The 22,439-nt window shown below is 31.8% G+C and overlaps 1 protein-coding gene across 4 annotated transcripts; it reads right to left on the bottom strand.

Annotated features, from left to right (window-relative positions):
• Positions 1-5,163: 5,163 nt before the first annotated feature.
• On the bottom strand, positions 5,164-21,464 carry LOC143071883 (uncharacterized). Of its 4 annotated transcripts, none has more exons than XM_076246525.1 (9): positions 21,314-21,464; positions 15,959-16,036; positions 15,455-15,658; positions 13,727-13,855; positions 11,797-12,013; positions 10,425-10,618; positions 9,305-9,413; positions 8,188-8,299; positions 5,164-7,746 (listed from the first exon to the last, which is right to left on the bottom strand). In XM_076246525.1, the coding sequence occupies exons 2-9, from the start codon at positions 16,010-16,012 to the stop codon at positions 7,536-7,538; spliced, it is 1,230 nt and encodes a 409-aa protein (XP_076102640.1). In that variant the 5' UTR covers positions 16,013-16,036; positions 21,314-21,464; the 3' UTR covers positions 5,164-7,535. The 4 variants fall into 4 exon arrangements, with proteins under 4 accessions (XP_076102640.1, XP_076102641.1, XP_076102643.1 ...); XM_076246526.1 differs by lacking the exon at positions 21,314-21,464 and adding an exon at positions 16,828-16,893; XM_076246528.1 differs by lacking the exon at positions 21,314-21,464 and adding an exon at positions 16,771-16,806.
• Between the last annotated feature and the right edge of the window lie 975 nt (positions 21,465-22,439).

The following is a 22,439-nucleotide window of genomic DNA, read 5'->3' as shown; positions in this document are numbered from 1 at the left end:
ATGAACCAGATAACATATAATAATGAAAGAAAATAATAGTTGTGATCTTATTAAGGCAAAATTGGAGGAAAGACTGTTCTTGATTTTTGAACCATGTAGCTATAAAACATATTTCATATATTCCTTGATTTCTGGGTTACTGGGTAACATCTGCGTAATGTTATGTGGTCTTGTGGAAGACCCATTGGTAGTCTTGGGCTGTTTTTCTGCTCTTTGGTCGGGTTGTTGTCTCTTTGAAATATATCCCATTTGCATTTCAATTTTATTGTTCAACAGGCAACAGTTTCAAATTATAGTCTATTTATGAAGGACTTATTCAAGGTTACAGAGGCTTCATTTGACTTAAAATTATTAAACTTGATCCATCCAAATATATCTAGATACATGATGCATTTGAGGTCAAGGTTAGTTGAACCCTGTCAGATGTATGTATACACTGTTCAATGATTCTATGCATTTAACCTATATAACTTACAGTAACTTCTGTTACAATCTTAAAAATTTAACTATGACATGAGCTCAGGGTCAGTGGAACCTGTTCAGACAGACAAGTACACCATAGTTAGTTCAGATGTACATGTACAACATACAATGATTCTATACAGATAACCTATATCTTAAAGTGACTTGCACAAAAAATAAACAATGGTATAAGGTCAAGGTCAGTGGAACCAGTTCAGAGGAAAAATACACCCAAGTCAGTTCAGATATGCATGTACAACATACAATGCTTCTATGCAGTTAACCTTACAGTGACTTTCACAAAAACTAAACAATGAAATAAGGTCAAGGTCAGTGATACTAGTTTAGATAGACAAGAACACCTTCGTTATTTAAAACTATACCATATATGTAGTTATACTGTTACTTGCATGTAGCATCAGAGATCTTAATCATGAACCAATAAGACAATCAAGGTCAGATGAATCCATTACGTTTTATGTGCTATTTATAACTATTTCAAACATCAAATATAATTTTATAATATTTTGGTATCTAATCATGTCAAGCTCAACATTTATCACTGAACCATGAAGTTATGTCAAGGTCAGGTTATGCCATTGTATCAGTATATGGATAGGAGTATGTACAGTTGAATCATCTGAATGCTATACAAAAATAAATTTACTGCGGTTTGCATTTAGTCCAAGGAAACAACTTTAGCAAGTAAGGATTTATCGGTATCTATTCATTACTATATTTGTCAAATATTTTTTTTGACCCAATTGACATTACCAGTACATATGTATCAACTTTTAAAATGCTTGTTTAATATGAATGTGTAGAAATTCTGATATATGAAAAAGACATATGTATATAAAGACAAAGGAAGATAACTCAAACCAGATGCTCCGCAGGGCGCAGCTTTATACGACCGCAGAGGTTGAACCCTGAACGGTTGGGGCAAGTATGGACACAACATTCAAGCTGGATTCAGCTCTAAATTTGGATTGTGATTAAATAGTTGACACAGCATAGGTTTCTGACACAGAATGAATGTGGTCTAATGAACTTAAAATACTTTTTTTTCCTTTGAGCAATTCACTATGCTGTTGAATATTAATCCTCTCAAAAAAATGTTTGAAGAAATTTTCTTTTTATTTATGAAATCTGAAATGAGAAAAATTTAACCCCCCCCCCCCCACCCCCATTTTTTTTTCACATCCCCTTTCCCTTTTTCCAAAACTGATCTCAATTCAAATTTCTAATGGAGTTTGCAACAATAACTACTCATTTAAATACATCATAAAATATTAAAATGTAACAAAAGGTGCTTGTTATCACTGAATGGTAAAGATTGTTTTAATTTATCAGTTGGTAGTAAAAGTGAATATACATTGTATATTGTATAAAACAATGATTTAAGTTGATTCAACTACAATTCTGGACAAAGAAAGATAACTCCAATCAATTGAAAATTTCTTGCTATTGCACAATATTGTGCAATTAGATATTTCTTGCTATTGCGCAATACTGTGCAATTGAAAATATTTGCTATTGCACAATACTGTGCAATTGAAGATTTCTTGCTATTGCGCAATACTGTGCAATTGAAAATTTCTTGCTATTGCTCAATACTGTGCAAGTGAAGATTTCTTGCTATTGCTGAATACTGTGCAATTGAAAATTTCTTGCTATTGCACTATACTTAATATAATAATTTTGGATCCTGATTTGAACCAACTTGAAAACTGGGCCCATAATCAAAAATCTAAGTACATGTTTAGATCCAGCATATCAAAAAAGCTGAAGAATTCAATTTTTGTTAAAATCAAACTTAGTTTAATTTTGGACCCTTTGGACTTTAATGTAGACCAATTTGAAAACAGGACTAAAAATTAAGAATCTACATACACAGTAAGATTTGGCATATCAAAGAACCCCAATTATTCAATTTTTGATGAAATCAAACAAAGTTTAATTTGGACCCGATTTGGACCAACTTGAAAATCAAACTAAGTTTAATTTTGGACCCTTTGGACCTTAATGTAGACCAATTTGAAAACGGGACCAAAAATTAAGAATCTACATACACAGTTAGATTCGGCATATCAAAGAACCCCAATTATTCAATTTTTGATGAAATCAAACTAAGTTCAATTTTGGACCCTTTGGGCCCCTTATTCCTAAACTGTTGGGACCAAAACTCCCAAAATCAAACCCAACCTTCCTTTAGTGGTCATAAACCTTGTGTTTAAATTTCATAGATTTCTATTTACTTAAACTAAAGTTATGGTGCGAAAACCAAGAATAATGCTTACTTGGGCCCCTTTTTGGCCCCTAATTCCTAAACTGTTCAGACCTCAACTCCCAAAATCAATACCAACCTTCCTTTTGTGGTCATAAACCTTGTGTCAAAATTTCATTGATTTCTATTTACTTAAACTTAAGTTATTGTGCGAAAACCAAGAATAATGCTTATTTGGGCCCTTTTTGGCCCCTAATTCCTAAAATGTTGGGATCAAAACTCCCAAAATCAATCCCAACCTTCCTTTTGTGGTCATAAACCTTGTGTTAAAATTTCATAGATTTCTATTCACTTTTACTAAAGTTATAGTGCGAAAACTAAAAGTATTCGGACGATGACGACGCCGACGCAGACGACGACGCCAACGTGATAGCAATATACAACGAAAAATTAAAATTTTTGCGGTCGTATAATAAACTCATCATAATTATCAGGATCAAATTTCTAAAAGTTGACATTCCAAAATGAAATCAATATGTACCCTTCAGTGCTAACAAGCACTTTTGTTTGTGTAGTTACTTATAGACTTTTGTCTTATGGTCATGGTATGTCCTATTTACTCCAGACTTTGCTTATCTACTGTTACTTATGGAATTTTTGTCTTATGGTCATGGTATGTCCTATTTACTCCAGACTTTGGTTATCTACTGTTACTTATGGACTTTTTGTCTTTTTGTAATGGTATGTCTTATCTACTTCAGTCTTTGGTTATCTCTCCCTCCTATCTTCATGCCTTTTAATAACCATCTTCATCTGGTGTTTTGTTTCATTTATAATTCCTATATATTCCACTCAATGTGAGAAGTCATTTCTTTATTAGTTGAGTGAACACAAAACCAGGGTTATCTCCAATTATTATTTTTGTCGAGCGGGCTTTATGGTCATCAGCAGCATCCACAAATATTCACTCTGTGGTTAAAGTTTTTGAAATTTTAAAAACTTTCCTAAACTATCCTGAATTTGTACCAAACTTGGGCAAAAGCTTGTTTATGATCATAAGATAATATCCAGAAGTAAATTTTGTAAAAATAAAATTCCATTTTTTCCATAGTTTACTTAAAAATTGAAATAGTTTTTCTGCTGGGAAATATTACATTCACTCTGTGTTTTCAAAATTTTAATAACTTTCTTAAACTATCCTGGATTTGTACCAAACTTTGACAGAAGCTTGTTTATGATCATAAGATAGTAACAAGAAGTAAATTTGTTTTCCTTATTTTACAAATAAATGGACTTTTTCTGCCAGGAAACAATATTTTCACTCTGAGGTTAAAGTTCTTGAAACTTTAATAACTTTCTTGAACAAGGAAATTTTGTTAAAATTTTGTACCTGTTTATCTGTATTTTCCTTATAAATGGACTTAGTTTTTCTTCCAGTTAACATTACATACAGACTGCAGTTAAAGTTTTTAAAACATATATTAGATTCGTAAACTATCCTTGATTTTCACCAAACTTGGACAGAAGCTTCCTAAAATCAAAAGATAGTATTGAGAGAAATATTTTTATGCTCATTTTTGTTGAGCCTGCGATTAACAGCAAAAGTAGGCAAGACACTGGGTTCCGTCGAACCCTTACAAATTTCTAGTTTGAAGAAGTGGGTTCATGTTTTTTTAATCCTGTTTCAAGATTTATCACTAAACAAAATTATTCATACCTATACAATAAAAGGTGAAAGTTGAGCTCAGAAAAATAGCATGCCAACCCTGCTACAATTCATCTGCCTGTTTATAGTGGGGATCCTAGTCAGTAGTTATCTAATATGAAATCTTCTTTTTGTTCTTAATTGAAATTTAATTCATTCACTACTTACGGAGACTTGTTGATGTATAGTGTAGACACATGTTTATTGTTGAAGATTTTATGTTGCTCTATAGATATTTCTGGTTATTTAGGCCATGAGGCTACTGACTTGTTGATGTATAGTGTAGACACATGTCTATTGCTGAAGATTTTATGTTGCTCTATAGATATTTCTGGTTATTTAGGCCATGAGGCTACTGACTTGTTGATGTATAGTGTAGACACATGTCTATTGTTGTAGATTTTATGTTGCTCTATAGATATTTCTGGTTATTTAGGCCATGAGGCTACTGACTTGTTGATGTATAGTGTAGACACATGTCTATTGTTGTAGATTTTATGTTGCTCTATAGATATTTCTGGTTATTTAAGCCATGAGGCTACTGACTTGTTGATGTATAGTGTAGACACATGTCTATTGCTGAAGATTTTATGTTGCTCTATAGATATTTCTGGTTATTTAGGCCATGAGGCTACTGATTGACAAATACCCAGTATCTACTTTATATAAACAAAACAAGAGCCAGTGCTCATGCTCTAAGTATCAGAGAAAAAATCTAACAAAAGCAATGCTAACCAATCATATATCAAGTATTAAAACAAAACCAATAAACTTTTCAATCTTTTAATATGCATATTTATGTACAAAACTTCTGATTAAAAATATCAGAATGATCATTTAATGAACAATTTCTTAACATGACAGAAACAAAACAGTTGGGATATAGGATTTCAATGATGCAGAAAGTAACAAAATAATTTTAAAACCAACAAATTTAAAATATTATTTTCATCTTTACCATATTCAAAATATGTAATTTTTAAATAGTTCTGAATGAAATTTATTTTTGAGTCGTCAATAAACTATTTCCTACATTCTGTTTAAATCATGACTATTCATGCCTTTCAAGTAACTAAGATTTTTCCACTTCCCCACAATTTTTATACTACAACTTCAGACAGTGAAAGTCTAAGAATAAAATACTTATGCACATTTTATGCTCATTTAAATCTCAAATAAATTTCCTTTTCTCAGTTTTAAGCTTATGAGACAATCTTGAATTGCATATAGCTTACAAATAAGTAAGATGACTGTTATATCTTGAATCAAATCTTGAAAGTATGTATAACTACTTTCCTGGAAAAATTAGAAAAATATGAGGCAACTCAGTTTAAAGTGAAAACAGTGAATATAGTGTTAACTTGCGACAGTATTGTATTTATTTTATAATTCTGTGACCATGTAAATTTCAAACATTTTTATAAGTTTCATCTTTGACTAAAAGTCTGATAATTGACCTTACATCATCATTTCATTTATCTAATTCTAGACTTTGGCACTAGATGTTTTTTCAGATATATTATTATAAAAATGTAAAATGTTTTGACAGAGTGCATAAAAATGTACCACCGGTGTAAACAACACACACATACACGACTTTTATGTGCTATATACCATGATTCCAACTTGCTCTATATATTATACATTATTTTATCTTGCATCCAATAAAATACCAATGAATTAAATTTTAAGTATTGTTACTTTTGAATTGTGTAATATAAGAAAAAGATTTGATTTTGAATAATGGGCATATACAACTGACATCACAATAACTTCGATAAATCAAGAATTAAATAATTTAATGATATTTATTTAAAACAGGTCAAAAGACACTTTTAAAGTTTGTTAAGTAAAATTTAAATAGCTTATGATATTGAAATATCGTATGATTGTATGGTACTTATACATGCGCTCAAAAAAGAAAACAAATTCACTGGTATCTTTTTTAATGAAAGGCACATTTAATTTAAGAGTTCTTATAAAAATCATCACAAATAGAGTTCTGAATGTACATTATTAAATTCATTCTCTGGTTCAAATGTTTTTAGTACATAAATTTTTGCAGGTGTTCTGATTAATCAAAACCATAAATTTAAACACTCAACAATAACCCTATTTTTCAATGAATTCAAAAGAGAAACAATTAACCACGGCAACTGGAATTAATATTAATCAAATGAACATTTATTGTATCAATCTACTTCAACGTTTATCTCATCTAGTATGAACATATAGGATGTTCTAATAACAACTAATTACTAATGATTGTGGTATTAATTGTTCAGATCATCTTCAAATATCTGTACAAAGGGAGATAATCTAATCTACATCACAATATAATGGATAAGTCATGATAATTTCTGGATTCAATCTGAGCTTAGAAGGGATTGTCTATGCACCACATATCTAATTATAAGATAATAATATTGTAATTTAAGTGGAGGGAGGTTTGTTTTAACGAAAATTATGACAGTAAAAAAAGTGAACATCATCAATATAAATATCTTCATTCCAATACAGAACTGAGATGTTGAGAAATATTGTTCCTGATATAAACTGCATATAATCATCACTAACAACAATATATAATTATATTAATACTTCCAGATTAAATGTTTCGTCATGATCAGGTTTTGTTACTGTTTTACAAATGGTTATGGAATTCAACAGACCAAAAAAACAGAGTTTAGGCAGATCTGGGTTCTGTACAATGTAGCTATGGCAACAGAAGTTATAAATGTGTGGTAAAATCAACCAATAACAAACTGAATGCAATTTGAACTAATTATTACACATCAAGTAATAATGTTGTATTAAAAAGCTTAATTTTATCAGTTGAACATAGGTATTTATTTTTGACATAAAAAATACAATAATATGCGATGCATATAAAGTGATTGATGATCAAATTAACGGATGATATGTTTCACAAACAAGACCATTACATGGTTCAATGATCAGATCATTTAATGAGGAAAAACTAATTTTATTTCATATGAAATCTTTCATTCTTTGTTCATACCTCATAGCACTATTAAAGTTATCATACATTCCATACAGTTCTATTTATAAACATGATGTAAGAATCTCACTTATTGCTACAACTATTTACATATGTACATGGTTAAAATCTAGCCCTCATCACCGATTTGATGTAGATCTAGATTTTTTCTCTGGTGGGTCTCCTTCATCTTCCCTGTCATCATCACTATCTTCAGCAGACGATCGTTTCCGTGGTGATGAGGGTTCTGTTTTAACGTTTTTGTTCTGTTGTTCTAACAATCGTAAAGCAGCTGCCTGGTTAGCTGGTATTAACAAGTTCTGTAGACTCAGTGTAGTAGGAGTCATTCCACTAAAATATATATCAATCATTTCACTTTTTAAAATATACACCTTAAACATTTCATTAACAAGTTATACAATCACAGAGTATCATTTTTTCTAAACACAATTTTTCTCTAAAAATTCAAATATTCAATTTATTTCTATTTTTCAAATTAACTTAAGTAATGTAGATAATTAAAGGATTTTTTCCCCTGTTAAATTAACTCTTTTGTATTTGTTTTCTGTCATAAGCTTCAGTTTCATTCCCAAAGATTATTATTGATACATTATTTTATTTTACAAATTGCCAGAATACAGTATAAAATATTTGAATGTAAATATCTTTTCTATTTATGTTCGTATTTCATGTTTAGTCACACTGTTTTGGTCCTTTGTCTTATAAACAGGTTCAGATTAAACCCTATAATGATGCAACTATTTAATATGAGGTCTAAGGATCTCAACTTACCCGGGTGTCAATGTAATACCAGAGGACTGTATGGCTGCTGTCAGTGGTCCAGGGTTTTGACCCCAAGGGGCCAGTAAGTTTGCCAAATCAGCACTGTCTATCCTTAAATCACCTGTAATCATTAATCAATGTTAAATCTTTATTATGTGTTGTGCCCCCACTTTATATTAACCTGACACATTAAAATTCTCTTCTCCCAATACAATGCAATGTTATATAATATAAAGTTATAAACAAACATAACTGAAGAACTGTAAAAGTGACACTACCCAAATTTGTACATAAACTGTGTTTTGTGGTAATAAGCATTGTGTATAAGTTTCATAGCATTTGGTAAAGGCAAACTTAAGTTAGAGAAAGGAAACCAAAAATCCAGTAAATTTTAATTTGCAAAGGGGCATAACTCTAGAACAGTATAAGTGATGCCACCAAAATTAAAACTTGATCTGTGTTTTGTGGTAATAAGCATTGTGTATAAGTTTCATAACATTTGGATGAGGCAAACTAAATTTAGAGAAATGGAAAGCAAATTTGGGATGTACAGACGGAGGGATGTACATGCAGACAGTCAAGGGTAAAACTTTAGCCAAAAAACGCCTTGGCAATCATACCAAATCTTTTTATTTCTATAGTTGACTGCCTTAGTGCTCATCTGGAACTTTGTATAAGTTTTGTGACTCTGACCCCACCCTGTCCCCCTATTAGTACAATGATTGTGACTTACTAGGTAGAAGGCCAGATGGTAAATCTGAAGGAAGCGATGTATTGACCTGTTGACTGGGTGGGGCCTGGGAGACTTTGTTTGTACCCTAACCCTTACCCTGTCCCCCTATTAGTACAATGGTTGTGACTTACTAGGTAGAAGGCCAGATGGTAAAGCTGAAGGAAGCGATGTATTGACCTGTTGACTTGGTGTGGCCTGGGAGACTTTGTTTGTACCCTAACACTTACCCTGTCCCCCTATTAGTACAATGATTGCGACTTACTAGGTAGAAGGCCAGATGGTTAAGCTGAAGGAAGCGATGTATTGACCTGTTGACTTGGTGTGGCCTGGGAGACTTTGTTTGTACCCTAACCCTTACCCTGTCCCCCTATTAGTACAATGATTGTGACTTACTAGGTAGAAGGCCAGATGGTAAAGCTGAAGGAAGTGATGTATTGACCTGTTGACTTGGTGTGGCCTGGGAGACTAATGGTGTGTCTAATGATCCAGATTTACTTGAACCCTGTTAAAGATAAAAACATCATGTAAAATCACTTGAGAAGTATAATATATATACAGACTAGTAATTGTGTGTAAGAAAGCAAGTCTATCATTCAAGTTTTGTGTGGCTGTTATCTGATACCAATACATTTATACAGGTTTATTTATATCAATGGTTGGTCATATTGTTATGTTTTTGTTTTCAGTAACTGCAAGCTGTTTTTATAAGGTTTTACCTGAATTAATAGTTCTTAGTATTGCCCAGTCTTTGTTTTAAGTAACTGTTAGCTTACATAATGGTTCATCATTTTGCACATTTTTTATTTTAATTATTGACATTTTACTTATAGTACAGTGTTCTATTTTGTCATAAGTTTGTTTTTCAATAACCCAGATCAATCAATAGGTATTATGTTTTTATTGACATGTGCTTGTTTTTAGATTTGTTTTCCTAACATTGGTTTTGAAGGGTGTGGCAGTCTGCTGCTTTTTTCTTGACTCCTCGACTCCCTGCTATAATTTAAGATTGGTTTTGGGATTCATCTCTAACTACGACCAATTTGAGTTATTTATTTTCCTTTGAACAAAACCAAAATTTCAATGGCCACAGATTGTAGTTTTTTTGAATTGATCATATACACATATGGTTTATAATTGAACTGAATAAAGAGAACAGCAAATTTGTAACTATGCCAATTCAAAATGGAAAGATAGGTTGTTCTAACTTTGTGACCCTACTAGTACTCTTTCAAGGTTTATCAAAAAGTTCTGTTGGAATTATTTATAATAAAATTTATTTAGATTTTGATTGATAAGACCTTTACACAGTGCTGACATCAGCTCTTTGTTTTTCTTAGGTACAACTACACTTGAATTTTAGTTGCTGTTTTTCAGTTAATTTAAAGTTTATTTGATGATTTTACCAGTGCTGAGGACAAACCTTTAACATTTGTAGGCTTAAATCAAATATAATCAATCTCAATTTTGATTGGTGATTTTACCGATGCTGTTTGCGAGACTGTCTTGTCCTTACCTGTCCTGATGACGAATCTTTATCTTTGCTTGGTATAACAACTCGTAGTCTTGGTTTTTCTTTTTCATTTTGTGTCTGTGTTTGTGGGTTTGTCAACATCTGAATCATTTCTTTGCTGAGACTTAGTCCTGAAGGCAACATAAATCCCCTACTAGGAGTCTCTGATGTACTTTGGTCTGTATGCACAACCTTAACTGAAATCAATCAGAAAACATTTATCATATTTGAGCTGAAAACTTAAATATCAATAACAGTACATGTATAATGTAACTGTTTTGACCCAAGTATTTTCAAATATCACCATGGTATTTAAAAAAGTTGTTTCTATATTCTATTATAAAATAAGATTACAATAGCAGCAAAATACCATATATACAGAATATTTGGTAATTAGCTACACCATGCCACAGTACTGCATGACAGTGATACAGTATATTCAGTATTTTTGCCAGCGCTCATTATTTTCCTCGTTTTCAAAATAACAAAGTTTTTAGATCAGTTTCTTTACTAAAATTTGTCATGGTACAACCCCAATCTAATCAATGGTCACATCAGACGTCTTAACAGGCAATCTGCTTATCCCGTGGGTCATAATGATCCTCAAAACGAAATTGTAAATGAATCAGTCAGTAAACATTTCAAATTAAAAATAGTTATCATATTATAACAATTTGCACCATGGGTAGGAGCACCTCTGAAAATGAGAATTTCATTTCAAGAAAGATTACTTTAATCCAATTCTCTTTCTCAGTGCTGATAGACCAATTCAAGATCTGTCTTCATTCATTTACATTGAGGACATCTAGGTTAGGCCTTTGAAACAAGGTCTTTAGAATTTATTTACCTGACTGGGCACTGGATGAGGGCGACACAGTATGTGTAGTATTAGGTTGTAACATGACTTATTTACCTGACTGGGTACTGGATGAAGGCGACACAGTATGTGTAGTATTAGGTTGTAACATGACTTATTTACCTGACTGGGTACTGGATGAAGGCGACACAGTATGTGTAGTATTAGGTTATAACATGACTTATTTACCTGACTGGGTACTGGATGAAGGCGACACAGTATGTGTAGTATTAGGTTGTAACATGACTTATTTACCTGACTGGGTACTGGATGAAGGCGACACAGTATGTGTAGTATTAGGTTGTAACATGACTTATTTACCTGACTGGGTACTGGATGAAGGCGACACAGTATGTGTAGTATTAGGTTGTAACATGACTTATTTACCTGACTGGGTACTGGATGAAGGCGACACAGTATGTGTAGTATTAGGTTGTAACATGACTTATTTACCTGACTGGGTACTGGATGAAGGCGACACAGTATGTGTAGTATTAGGTTGTAACATGACTTATTTACCTGACTGGGTACTGGATGAAGGCGACACAGTATGTGTAGTATTAGGTTGTAACATGACAACAGAGGAGGTGGATGCTTGGCTGGCTTGTGCTGCCTGTTGCTGGAGATTTTGTAATTGTTGCAGAGCAGCCTGTTGTTGCTGTAAGGAAAAGGCTGCATTCTGGACAGGTTGACCGACGGGCACTGTAACATTCATCTGTTGATATTGTCCTTGATTCTGAAACAAAAAGTGTTTGAAATAAGATGCTGGTTACAAAATTTGAGAGCGTATTGGTTTATTTTGTTTTACACTGTGTTCTTATGTTGGTTTGTTACATCATTTCCCCATGGGCAATATCAGTGCTCTCAAACATGAAACACACTGCAACAATGTATATTTGTTTTGCCTGTCCAAAGTCAGGAGATTCAATTGTCAAATCTGCAGTAATCACAAGTGTGTTAACACTGAGGTTTTGTGTTATAATCATACTTCGATAATTAGGTTAGTTTAACTAAGCTTAATATAATAAAGGATTGTTAGTTATTTGCTAAAAGGTCAGTGGTGCTTTCAAATTAAGTTGAAAGTGGCATTAAACACCAGCAATCAAATGTTAAAAAGAACACTCATAGTTCATATACTAGTACACATGTCAATATGATTATACCCCCTTAATATTCCTATCAATATATACCAGTACACATGTTAATATGATTATACCACATCTATATTCCTAACAATATATACCAGTACACATGTTAATATGATTATAACACCTAAATATTCCTAACAATATATACCAGTACACATGTTAATATGATTATAACACCTTAATATTCCTAACAATATATACCAGTACACATGTTATTATGATTATAACACCTAAATATTCCTAACAATATATACCAGTACACATGTTAATATGATTATAACACCTTAATATTCCTCAAAATAGATTTTAATAATCACTGTAATTTCATCTGATGTCTTTTAATTATTTATATATAGCTACAAATATTTAATCCTTATATAAAATCAATGAAAATCCAGAAATAGCTACAACTTCACAAGCAACAAGACCAAAATAGATCCAGGATACAATGTAGCTAAATATTGTATAATCTGGAACCATCAAATGAATTTAAGGTGCGACTATTTACATCACATACATGTACTGAATATAAATTTCCTTCACAACACAATGCACTTAGACATGTGTAAAATAAACCATGCATATATAACTGTAGTTGTTTTATGTTTTTGTGAAAGAAAACTCAACTATAATTTTTAAAATGAACAATCTGTAGGGCATGGCTTTAAAAACATTTCATCTGATAAATGACGATTGAGAGGATGAAAAATGTAGCACATTGTGATATGGCCAAAATTTTATGTTAATTAGATACTACTCTAGTAATAATAGGGTCAATATTAACAAATTTAAAAATATACAAAATTTACAAATAAACAAGAATGTGTCCTCAGTACACGAATGCCCCACTCGCACTATCATTTTCTATGTTCAGTGGACCGTGAAATTGGGGTAAAATCTCTAATTTGGCATTAAAATTAGAAAGATCATATCATAGGAAACATGTGTACCAAGTTTGAAGTCGATTGGACTTCAACTTCATCAAAAACTACCTCGACCAAAAACTTTAACCTGAAGCGGGACAGACGGACGAACAGACGAACGAACGGACGGACGAACGGACGCATAGACCAGAAAACATAATGCCCCTCTACTATCGTAGGTGGGGCATAAAAAATAAAACATGTACATTACTGACTTGATGAAAATGCATGTACATTTATTATGTGGTCCTTCAAAAACAATTGTAATTTGGATATTGGTTGTAAAACCCTCATCATCACATAAATATTAACTGTTACAGAAATGTTACTGATAAATTAATGATATGGTTAGATTAAGAAATCTGATCATGAACTTACTACTCCCTGCTCCATGGCTTTTTTGAAGTCGTCGTCTATCTTTTTGTATTTTTCCTCAGTCCTTGGTGTAAGTACATAGTTGTCATCATCATCACCTCCTTCACCAGAGATGTCTTTCTTGTTTAACATCTAATTAAAATTTAAATACATTAAATACATTAAATGTTTGATCTATATAAAACAACAACTGTGTACACAAATGCACAACATTTGTATATGTAGGAAAGATAATCAGATACAACATGCATACAAAATATCCTGCATTACAACATTCTATATTACTACTCTATCATAAACTTCTTTTTATGTCCCACTTAAGGGCATTATGTATTTCGGTCTGTGCATCTGTTTGTCTGTCCGGCTTCAAGTTAAAGTTTTTGGTGAAGTTGAGGTCCAATTCACTTGAAACTTTGTAAACATGTTCCCTATTATATGATCTTTCTAATCTAATGCCATGTGAGAGTTTTGAACCTAATTTTTACAGTCCACTGAACATAGAAAACTAAAGTGTGAGTGGGGCACCTGTGTACTATATGAATATTCTTGTATCTTATGTGTCCCACTATATCTGTACCAATTCAAGCTATCTGTTTTTCATTAGTCATTGTTTGAACAACTATTTTTTTGGAGGTGTTGTAGGGGTTCAAATTAACATTTGGTACTGGAAGGTCCTGCACATTTGACTCTCCAAACTGAAAGGTCCACAACTTAAATTCCAGGTCATACTTTTGGTATTAGGTTAGTTTATTTCATTATCAGTTTCACAGTTGTTCATGATAAATGCAATTGTCTTGTATATAATTAATCCAAGTAATCTTTTTTTTTTGGTATTGGGAAGGATGTCACTGTGGGTGGGTGTGTTGTCTCAACAATTGGTATTACTAATTATGATATGATTATCTCAGGGTTGACACTAAAGCTTATGATGCTTTGCTTACATTCAGGTATCATATCTAGTTGCACTATTTGTGAAAATAAGAAAGAAACTTCCAGCTATTTTAACTGGCCCTTCAAAATGGAGAAAAAATTACCCCTTGAAATTGCAGTAATATGTTTACACTTTAAAAACATCTACATGCATTATCAACATTCATCACTGATAAAGAAAATTTATACTGTCACGTACATTGTATTGGAATTTGACATTAAAATTTGTCAAAAAGTAATTTTGAGTTTCTGTATAAATCATTTTCTGCTTTTTCTTTCTTTTCCATATATCTTTTGGTTTTCAATTCTTGTGTTTATATTTCATAACCAAAGATATATTTTGTCACCTGCCTGGAATTTGTTTCTTTATGTAGTTGATTGCCAAAACCCTGTATTAACCCTTATCCGCATCCCCGGAATCACACCCGATATTGTAATTGTCATCACGACATCCATTGTTTTTCAATGTTGTTTTTGTCAGTCAGATACGATTTTACTCGAATTTACACATAACTTGTCGACGATTTTCTGCATAAAGCTAGCAGTTGAGCAAAATGAACATCGCTGTCATGAATAATAAAAATGAAAATAAGTTTTTAGATCATTTATTGGAGACTTTGGTTAAAAGATTTGCAAAGTTATTTTTAATTTTATTTCAAGTCAAAGTCTGTCGGGGTAGCTAGTAACCAAGTCAAAAGTCTGATTGCAAAAGAGGAAGGTCACGGACCTCGGACCACCATTTATTTGAACCCCTGGTTTCGGTGTTTTGTTCAAGTCTAACATAAGTATTTAATCCTTTACCTCTACAATATCTTTGTTAGTTTGACTGACAACGGTATCATTATACTCAGTATATTTCAGTAGAACTCTGTCCATGTCAGAACTAGCATACTGGTACAGCTTGTTGTTACTGGTGAATATAATCAAGGCTATCTCACAGTCACACAGGACACTTAATTCATATGCTTTCTTCATCAAACCAAACTTTCTTTTGGTAAATGTCACCTGTAAAAAGACAGACATGTACACTACTAATAAAGTACAGGCACACAATGTCACATGTGACACAAACTGACTTATTTAAGAAAAGCTTCAAACTCTTTTTTGTGTATGACACACAAAAAATATAAGCAGATACAATTGTTATATTTTACATGAATATGCATGATTTTTATTTTTAGGTAAGAAAAAAGTCACTTATAGTTCCAAAATTAAACAGGAAGGGTGAGCAAACATTATAATTTCAAATTAAATCTTATTTAATGACATTTGTAAATGTCATCTTTCCCTTTATTTTATTCTTACCTGTCTATTTCTTTCATCATTGATTCGGGTTATGCTAATCTTCTTTCTTCCCATTTTCTTTTATGTTTAAGTTTCCACCTGCATTTAATTTATAATTATTAAAACATTTTTTTAAAGAAATTCAATTGCGTGAATCAGTTAAAAGTCTATAATGGTTAACTGAAAATCCCCCTGACAAATTACTTCCTTCATTTAATCAATACCTGATTGCAGATTTCATTCCTTTTACTGCGCTAATGACAAAACAGGAATATCAAATATAAAGAAATTCTTCATAATTTAATATACATGGAGGTGTTTTGGGATGTGCAGTATACATGTACATATATTTGTTATCATAAATGTACAAATAATCTACACACATACAGTACTAAATGTACATGTACTGTTGACAAAACTACCATTTACACCCTTCCATGTTCATGGTGATATTAACTATATATATTCTCATTTGGTTTTACCTGATATGAGTATTATTAGAACAAACATATCATTAGTCACTATATTGACATAAACATGTACTTATTTTGAGACGCATCAAAATAAAAATCTCAAATAGTTCTCACACTTTACATATATATATGTAAATACATTGAAAGATGCAATACAAAATGTAGTAAAAGCTCTTACAAACTGAAAGGACAAAAAATGTAAATACCCAATACTAATCCCCTAAGAAGGTTATTGTCTATCTTTCGTCATGGTAAATGCATAACCATACTTAGAAATGAACTTCTCATCTGTTACCATTGTTTATTTTTAATACCTTCTTATTGATAATTTTATTTTTCATAAATAACATAACAACAAACCTTGCAATGTTTAGTCTATATATATTAATTTTACCCAAAATACACTAAAAGATTTACCTGTTTTAATTTTACCTGTGTATACCTGAGATCATGTGAAATATATCTATCTAACAATGTACTAAACATGTCAAGGCATGACACACCGAGTTATTGTGAACTGGGAATTTCCATTGTGGCTATTTATAGAGGTGACATCAGGAAGCTAAGAAGGTTCTTTATTGATTTTGGATAGATTCTCTAGCTAATATCATTGATTTGAATACTAGGAGAAAACCTCTGTAATATTAAAACAGTATATTGACAGAAATGTCACAATTCTTGTGTCACTAATATAAACTTTTCTATGTATAGATTTCATTTTAGTCCCACCCACTTCTAAATGTGATGGTCTATATAAAGAAGATAAGAATAGTATGCACACACTATTTCATCTTAGCGACCGACCGTGCAAGGGCTGTATAGCCAGTCAAGGTCGTTAAAAACTTCTATTTGTTGTATTTCATCTTGAAAACATAAAGCTGGTTGATATTTCATAAAATGATTCGCTATCTGAGCTGGAAGATCAGGAACAGTAAATAACAAAGTTTCGTTATAATTCAGAGTTGTTTGACTCACTAACTCTTTTTTCTAACCTGTAAAATTTAACTCAACATGCATGTGTATGCCATAGAATAAAATATTCAGATTTATTTTATCTACTCAATCATTTTATTAATGTAATTGTATTCCAAAATAGTGCTTCTAGAAAAATCTATTTTGTATATAAATTGCAAAGAATTGTATTGCACTAACCTACATTGTACATGTACCCATGTCCCCCGTATTATAATAGTACATGAAAAATGGCGCCATTACATCTAGGAATGTGTACATTTTGGGATACTTTGCAAGTAATACCCAGCTTTCCCAAATACTTCCAGTCTGCGCCAAAAACTTTTTCATCTACTAGTCTGGACACTAAATATCAAAACTTGTCCTTATACATGTATGACTATATAAAATTTTCACCAGTCTGAATTAATATTTACTAGTCTGGGGCATTGGACTAGTGGCTAACGGTGCAGACTGTTAACTTCCCACTGGTCAACTCATATAAATCAGGCTTAAATGTGCGTATTGTTATGCGTTTACTTTTCCGCATTGGCTAGAGGTATAGGGGGAGGGTTGAGATCTCACAAACATGTTTAACCCCGCTGCATTTTTGAGCCTGTCCCAAGTCAGGAGCCTCTGGCCTTTGTTAGTCTTGTATTATTTTAACTTTAGTTTCTTGTGTACAATTTAGAGTTTAGTATGGGGTTCATTATCTCTAAACCTGTACCGTATATATTTGTTTAGGGGCCAGCTGAAGGACGCCTCCGGGTGTGAGAATTTCTCGTTGCATTGAAGACCTGTTGGTGACCTTCTGCTGTTGTCTGCTCTATGGTCAGGTTGTTGTCTCTTTGGCACATTCCCCATTTCCATTCTCAATTTTATTTTGTCAACCTGGTATTTAAATGTACATGAGAAGCACAACTCTGCCAAAGGCTTCATGTCAAAGGGTAAGAGTAAAGTATCGAGACATAAGTAACTTTTGACCTTCATGATAATACATGACCCATGGCCACTATCATATAATTGGTACATTTTAATACTTCTTATATTATATGTCTGTGTCAAAAAAAAAAACTATTTCCCAGACATACATTTTAGTTGTACATGACAGAAGAAAACAACTGACATGATTTTCAAGATTAAAAACCTCTTTCAGATATGATGAAAATCTATATAGCTATGACTCTGTCAACACCGTAAGTGATGTAACAAGAAGAAAAATACATGTAAATACTGCTTTGGTAAATGTCTCCATTCTTCAAAAGGATTATAAACTAGGATTTGTCATTACCAAATATAACAGTACAAAAAATATATTCAACAAAAAGTAAAATTTAAATTGCAAATCAGACAAAGTAAAACTGTAGAAAGCAATACAAAGCTGACTTCATATATACATTCATGTATCAGCTGGTTAAATAACAACTAAATAAAAGGAAACATTTGTCATATATTACTTATAAATGTGGTAAAGAAAACGTGAAACTGCTTTTGTTTTTAAATTTACTTACAGAATAATCTGAAACTATTTTCTTTTTATATATTTTTTGCTTTTCAAACTTCTATCTTGTATCATTAATTCAAACAAGTAAGTAACTTGAAATGTTGCTGGCCTAAATACACCTTATCGCTAATCCCGGCTGACCCGGCCGCTTGAACTTTTGACGCCTACAACAACCACTTTCCCATTGTGGCGTCAGATATTTTGTTTTATGATGTCAAAATTTTACGGGAACCTGTGTGATATCCAGTAATGGCAGACAAATAGTGATAAGGTGTATGTACATGTCTCAAAATATGCGTAAAATAAATTTGGTACAGCAATTGTTGTAACATAAATTGGATTTTTTCCTTTAATGTTTTTATGAAATAATTTGCTTAAAAAGTGTGGTGAGGAAAAACCATGGTATATTATATGCAAATTTATGTTGTACCATACTTTGCTAATTAAATATGCAACTCGACTAGAATCCAAAGGAAAAAAGGCGGAGCTTCAACCATGGTATAACATATTCATTTTCATGTTATTCCATGGCTGAAGCTCCACCTTTTTTTTTTATATATGTATCCGCCTCTAAAATATTTAGGAAACTGTAAAACATACTAAAAGGTCAAGATCTTCATTTTTTTTTTCATTTTATAAGAAAAAGCAATAAATTATGTGTACCACATTTCAAGAAACCCTTTTCAAACTATATAGGATTGTTACGAATTCCCTTAATTTTGAAACAATTACTAAATGTTTCTTCTTTCGTTTTGAAAAAAAAAAAATGTAAAACCATCATTTCCTTTGCGAAAATTCAATTAAATTTCGATTTAAAAAGGGGGGTATCTATACAAAAAGGAATAAATATCGGCTACAAATATCTGTGAAAAACATGATTAGGGGACATACACTATCTACGCCCCTGGATCCGACACTGTTAAAATATTGTTTTATCATTAAAATTGTGTTTTAATAAATAATCTAATAAAATAACGGAAGAAAAGCATTTTTCAATTAGATGAAAATTCTGTAAAATATGATTAATTTGTATGATACATTGAAACAAAAAAAAAACAACTCTTACCGTCATTAGAATAATTATTTAATCCTTGTCGCTGGAATCCGACATTTTTGTTTACCTCAGTCTGATGACATTATGAAATTACCTGCGCCTACAATCATACACGGGGCGCAAAACTAAAATCCAACATTTTCTCTACTTTCTGCAAATTCAGGGGTTCTATTACACGAAATATACAGACGATCATACACGAAGCGCAAAAGTGACTTGCGCGAGCTTCCATTTCATTGGATAAAACTGTAACGTGATCTATTTCCAATATTAGTTGAAGGTCTTGAAGCTGTCAATCATTTTATTTATATTACAAATTTTATATACCATGTGTCTTACTCATTAACATATTTAAACAAACTCATCCTTCGGATTCGTTTGTTTAAATATGTTAACTCGTAAAAACCATGGTATATATAGTACTTATTATTTTATGTACATAGCAGCTATATCATGTATATATAGATAACTTACATCCAGCCAACATAACAAAGTCCAACAAATTCCCCAAAAACATACAAGTATCCAATTGTTAAACGAATAAACAGTACATAATATGGAAAATAAAATCTTCAACATTGAAATGTATGTATGAAAATCAACTGTGACAATTAAAATAGTCTCTGTTCTGCTTAGGATTGGATGAAGTAATGCAATGTATTTTATATTTTATCTGAAAATATATTAAGTATGCATGAATGCATGACCTCATTTTTACATTTTAAAATTCAAACAAATTTTAACTTCATTTTATTTACTCTCCTTCTGGCTGTATACATTTTTTGGTTCTCAACATAGAATTCATGTTCTATTTTTATGCAAGATCAATGCTTGCAGTGATCATGGATGCATCTGTCCTTTTGCATTTATTTGCAAGTTTAAACTTCAATAAACCAGAATTAGCTAATCACAAAGATGTTATAATACTGCAATGAATTATGAAGCAAATATGCACTGCTTTTCATTTGATTCACAATATTCTAAATAAATCTTCATAAATAAAAGTTAGCTAAATATAAATTTTCATAAATAGACAGCACGTGGTATAATCAAAACTGGGTAAACAAGACGTTACGATGTCGACTCGTAATCGTGTCGCCCACTTTCGATTTCAAAATCGATCACCATTAGCTGAAGTGGTTTTGTATTTATGAAATTGGCAGTTTTATCTAAAATAAAATAGTATACATCTTTAAATAAGTCGCCATTATATGTTCCGAGCATACTACTGAACGGGCGGGTAATGGAATTTGTCTATGTAGACAATACACAAACCTAAATTGAAATTGTGCCAAATTTACGCGGCCCGTTCACTGCCATTTTGGGTGGATGTATCCTTGATGAAAAGATCATGAGACTTATTGGTTTAAAACAATTAAAATATAGATATTTACCTTATAAAAATATCTAAGTTGCTATTTTTACTATCCAGTAGGATCTTGTCGAATAAAATCTTCAACTTCTGTGCTATTTTAGGCACGGAAAACACTATGGTATTTATAGCGTATCCAATATGGCGATTATTCCGCGCAAGAAATGTATTTGGCATCACATGACTAAAGGAAATTTTAAAAGATTAAAATTAAGGAGCATCAAATATTTTTATCAACAGATGAAACCATTTATCTATATTTTTCTTAGGGTTTTTTTACGTGTCAATCAGTATTTTATTCAAAGATGACAAAAGACCAACGGACTATGTTGTGTCTAACAGGTGCCCGCGTACATATCCTGTTACAAATATGGTAACCGTTTGGATCATCTGGTACCCCTTCATGTTGAGACTTTCCATTTCTGTTCTGCCTTACAATTTTCAAGGAAGAACCCAGCAACAATTTAAACATGAAAATAATTAAAATCCTATAAATTCTTAAATCTTTCTTGATGTATAAGAACAAAAGAATCTAGCAAAACTACAAATAAAACACATTTGAGGGAGGTATTAAAAATAAATTGTGATTGGTTTCTGGTTCTACTGACGCTTAAGGAATTTGAGGCTCATTATGGGAAATTTGTTAAGGTGGAAAATCAGACATCTAAACTGTGAAAGTTTGGTGAACAGATAAAATAAAACATAATCTAGTCTCGCAATTGGTTATAAATAGAAGTATAAACACTCTCAAGCGTTTATATGAATACATTAAAATGATTTCAATACAAACATTTAATATGCAGATGTTATAGTTGTATTACCAAATCAGTCTGAAAAGGGATTACACACAGCTTTAAATGTTCTTAGTGATTTTTGTAAATGCTGGAAACTAGAAGTTAACATGAACAAATCAAAAGTCATTAATTTAACTCAAATGGAAAAACCCATAATATTTTTTTAGATATAATAACGAATCAGTCCTGGAAACAGTCAAACCATACTGCTACCTTGGCATAACACTGCAGCACACAGGAAATCTAAATCTATGCAGCTCATTGCTTGTTGAAAAGGGTAGAAAAGCACTAAAAAATTTAAAAAATGGACTGAATAACCAATGCAAGCTATTAGAAAAATTATTTGACTCCCTA

This window comes from Mytilus galloprovincialis, chromosome 4 (genome assembly GCF_965363235.1).
Source record: "Mytilus galloprovincialis chromosome 4, xbMytGall1.hap1.1, whole genome shotgun sequence".
NCBI lineage: Eukaryota > Metazoa > Mollusca > Bivalvia > Mytilida > Mytilidae > Mytilus > Mytilus galloprovincialis.
This window is presented reverse-complemented; position numbering and strand designations above follow the sequence as displayed.

Excerpts from the sequence above, each read along its gene's own strand:
- LOC143071883 (XM_076246525.1), bottom strand. The coding sequence starts at position 16,012 with ATGGGAAGAAAGAAGATTAGCATAACCCGAATCAATGATGAAAGAAAT. Across the intron at positions 15,659-15,958 it reads ATGATGAAAGAAATAGACAG|GTGACATTTACCAAAAGAAA; the intron begins GTAAGAATAAAA and ends GTCTTTTTACAG. Across the intron at positions 7,747-8,187 it reads GGTATTACATTGACACCCGG|TGGAATGACTCCTACTACAC; the intron begins GTAAGTTGAGAT and ends TATATATTTTAG.